This window comes from Pterocles gutturalis, unplaced genomic scaffold (assembly GCF_000699245.1).
Source record: "Pterocles gutturalis isolate BGI_N339 unplaced genomic scaffold, ASM69924v1 scaffold18020, whole genome shotgun sequence".
NCBI classification, from domain to species: Eukaryota; Metazoa; Chordata; class Aves; order Pterocliformes; family Pteroclidae; genus Pterocles; species Pterocles gutturalis.
Genome location: NW_010143790.1, coordinates 3,387 through 7,129, shown reverse-complemented (window position 1 = coordinate 7,129; position 3,743 = coordinate 3,387). Strand labels below are relative to the sequence as shown.

General features: G+C 59.7%; 1 protein-coding gene across 1 annotated transcript in view; it reads right to left on the bottom strand.

The window, feature by feature from the left end:
- Positions 1 to 692: 692 nt before the first annotated feature.
- LOC104470073 (solute carrier family 22 member 6-A-like) overlaps positions 693 to 3,743 on the bottom strand; it is a gene marked incomplete at its 3' end in the record, with an annotated part of 3,810 nt that continues 759 nt past the window's right edge. The window contains exons 2-9 of the mRNA XM_010084866.1: positions 3,603 to 3,706; positions 3,341 to 3,499; positions 3,076 to 3,231; positions 2,509 to 2,632; positions 1,876 to 1,991; positions 1,348 to 1,562; positions 985 to 1,093; positions 693 to 896 (exon numbers count right to left, since the gene is read on the bottom strand). Coding sequence (XP_010083168.1) covers positions 693 to 896; positions 985 to 1,093; positions 1,348 to 1,562; positions 1,876 to 1,991; positions 2,509 to 2,632; positions 3,076 to 3,231; positions 3,341 to 3,499; positions 3,603 to 3,706 — 1,187 coding nt within the window. The remainder of the gene's footprint in view (positions 897 to 984; positions 1,094 to 1,347; positions 1,563 to 1,875; positions 1,992 to 2,508; positions 2,633 to 3,075; positions 3,232 to 3,340; positions 3,500 to 3,602; positions 3,707 to 3,743) is intronic.

Below are 3,743 nucleotides of genomic sequence, written 5' to 3'. Positions count from 1 at the left end.
TCCTGGGGTGGGTGGCACTAGCAAGACCCTGGGGTGTCGCTGGGTTGGATGGACTGAAGTGGGACCTGGAGTTGTTGGGCTTCGTCCTTCTGGGGCTTGGCCCTGGGGGCAGAGGGAGGATGGGGTGTGGGTGGTTTTGGGGGGGGCCAGGTGAGTTTTGCTGCTGTTCCTCCTCCTTCCCCGTTGACCTGTCTGTCCATCCATCCATCCAGCTCCATGTCCAACCAATCCTCCATCCAACCAGTCCTCCATCCATCAATCTCCATGTCCAACCAGTCCTCCATCCAACCAATCCTCCATCCATCCATCCATCCATCCATCTCCATGTCCAACCAGTCCTCCATCCAACCAATCCTCCATCCATCCATCCATCCATCTCCATGTCCAACCAGTCCTCCATCCAACCAATCCTCCATCCATCCATCCATCCATCCATCTCCATGTCCAATCAATCCTCCATCCAACCAATCCTCCATCCATCCATCCATCCATCCATCCATCCATCCACCTCCATGTCCAATCAATCCTCCATCCAAACAATCCTCCATCCATCCATCCATCTCCATGTCCAATCAATCCTCCATCCATCCATCCATCCATCTCCACGTCCAACCAATCCTCTCCCACCATCCCTCCCTGCGTCCACCAGTCCGTCTATCCCTCCCCTTGTCCTTCAGCCCCTCCAATCCCACCTGCCCTCCACCTCCTCCACGGTCTCAGGCAGCGCCATATCCCGTGTCTCCGGCAGGAAGATGGCCACCAGCCCCGACACCACGGGGGCTGCCCCGTAGATGATGAAAGGCAACGTGGGGAAGACCTCACCCACCATCTTCACCAAGGGGGCTGTGATGCTGCCCAGCCGGGACATGGTGTTGGCCAACCCCATGCCCGTCTGCCTGTGGGACACCGAGAGACCCTGAGGGACCATCCTGCGTGGTCACGGCCACCCCGTCACCTCCCCCCAACCTGCAGCCCCCTACTTACCGAATCACGGTGGGGTAGAGCTCACCCGTGTAGAGGAAGACACAGTTGAAGGACGCGGCCAAGCAACCCTTCCCAAAGACGGCCAGAGCGGTCCGGAGCGTCCGCAGGTCTGTGGAGATGAGGAGAGGACATCTGGGTACACGCTTTGGTGTCACTGGTTGGCATTGGGTTGGGTTGACGGTGGGTGATGGAGAGAGGAGACCCCCAACCGCCAGGATTTCAGGCAAATCGCCCGTAAAAACCTAAAATCCCTCAGTCTGGGAGTTGTGTTAATGGTTTGAGCTTCTTCTGGTCTTTCCAGCTGGTCCCTGATGGGCTGGAGATGAAGGTGGCCACCACGGCCACCACCCCCCAGGCCCTCACCTCGTGGCACTAAGACGTTGGCCAAGATGGCCAAGCCAGCCAGGATGAGGGTGGTGGACTGGGTGAAGCGTCGCCCCACGAAGGTGATGGTGAGGATGGAGAGCAGCTTGGCCGGGATGTCCACGGCCCCGAAGATGAGCTGGATCACGTAGATGTTGAAGTCAAAGTTCTGCAGGTCCATGGCTATCCCGTAGTAGGCAAAGCTGGTGGAGAACCTAGGCCAAGAAGAGGTGAGGGATGGGGGCAATCCCACCCGTGGGGAGGTGGGGGGGGGGATGTGGGGGTCACACACCATCCTCTGGCCTGAGAGATCCAGCCAGGAGCTCTGTGGCCCTTCCTGGAGCACGTGTGGGCCAAGAGACCTTCGGTGACCAAATCCTGCCCTGTGACTCAGTTTCCCCTTAGAATATGGACCCGGCTACGGTGGGCGGATGCAGGAGGTGTTTGGGGAGGGGTGGGGAGTGGGATGGATGGACTGGGGGGAGGGATAGACAACCACCCACTGATGTCCTCCACCGCCGGGCGTACCACACGAAGCAGAGGCAGCAGGAGATGCGGCGCACGACGGGCGTCCGGACCAGGTCAAGCGCCGTGTGGCGACTCTTGGATGAAGCCATCTCCTTCTGCATGTAGGACCTCAAGGTCTAGGAGGGAGAAGGGGTGGTCAGGGGTGGGGACGGGGTGCTGTGGTCCCCCTTCCCCCCTGGGGGAAAGGGTGGGAGGAGCAGAAAGGGAAACGAGGGTGGAGCTTGAAGGTGGAGGATGGGCAAACGGATGGATGCGGGGGAAGGAGATGGTGGATGGATGGATGGTTGGTTGGTTGTAAAAGGGGTTGGATGGATGCAGATGAAAATGATGGAGATGGAGGTGGATGGAGATGGAGATGGATGGAGATGGAAATGGATAGGGATGATGGAGATGGAGGAGATGAAGGTGATGGAGGTGATGGAGGTGGAGGTGATGGAGATGGATGGTTGTATAAAGGGATGGATGGATGCAGATGGTGATGGATGGACAGTTGTACACAGGGCTGGATGATTGTTTACGGGGCTGGAAGGATGGGTGTAGGGGAGCCCCACTGTTGGTCCAAGGAGCCAAGAGAGTGGGGTGACTTCCCCCCACCCCAGAGATGCCCCAGGGGACCGAGCCAGCGCCTTTTACTTCTATGTCGAGCTTGTCCCCTTCCTCCTTCTTCCCGTTTATCCTGGCCACCCTCTGGAGCTCCTTCAGAGCTTGCTGGGACTTCCCCACCATGACCAGCCAGCGAGCTGACTCCGTCAGCCACCTGGGAGGAGATGGGGACAGGATCCCAAAGCTCGTCCCACCGTCCGTCTGCCCCTGCCACCGGCCATCTACCCCTCCGTCCCTCCGGCCATCTCACCATGCTTCCAGCCAACCCTCCAATCATCCTTGTACCTTCTGTTCATCTGGTTGTCCATCTTTGCACCCCCCTTTCCTTCCATCTGCCCCATCCATGAAACCCTTCGTCATTTCATCCATCCATCCCACCATCCATCCCACCATCCATCCATGTGTTCATCCATCCATCCCACCATCCCACCATCCATCCCACCATCCATCCGTCCATCCCACCATCCCTCCCTCCATCCATTCATATCTCCATCCATCCCTCCCACCGTCCTTCCATCCATCCATATCTCCATCCCACCACCCCACCATCCCACCATCCCTCCATCCACCGCTTCATTCCTCCCCCTTTCTCCTCACCACGAGTAGAGGAAGAAGCAGAAGAAGGGCAGCGACACGGCGAGCTGCAGCCAACGCCAATCGGGGACGGCGTAGGCGATCCCGGCCAGCAGGAACTGCCCGGTGGTGTAGCAGTAACCCATGAAGGTCCCCATCGCGCGCGGGGGCCCCCACCCCCTCCAGAGCTGCCGAGACACACGGAGACGTGAAGACCAAGAAGGTGCCCAAGGCCGGTACCGTGGGGCTGGTACCGTGGGGCTGGTACCGTGGGGCCGGTGGTGGCCACATACAGAGGCAGACGCTGTTGAGGACCACGCCGGAGAAGGCCATGCCCGTGAGGAAGCGGAAGAGGCAGTAAACGGTGAAGGTGGGGGAGAAGGAGGAGCACGTCCCCATGACGCCCATCTGAAGGTAGCACCAGATGAGCAGCGAGCGGCGGCCGAACCTGGGTGGTGAGGAGGAGGAGGAGGAGGAAGAGGGGGTGAGATGACCCCCATCATGCTGCCCACAGGGATGGCATGTGTGTCCCCCCCCCCCTCCAGCCTTACTTGTCCGAGAGACCCCCAAAGACGATGCCGCCCACCAAGACGCCGGCCATGTAGAGCGACTGGGCCAACTGCTTCAGCCCCCGGGAGCTGCACACCAGGTCCCACTGCCAAGGGACAAGGACACAAGGTGGGACAGAAGTC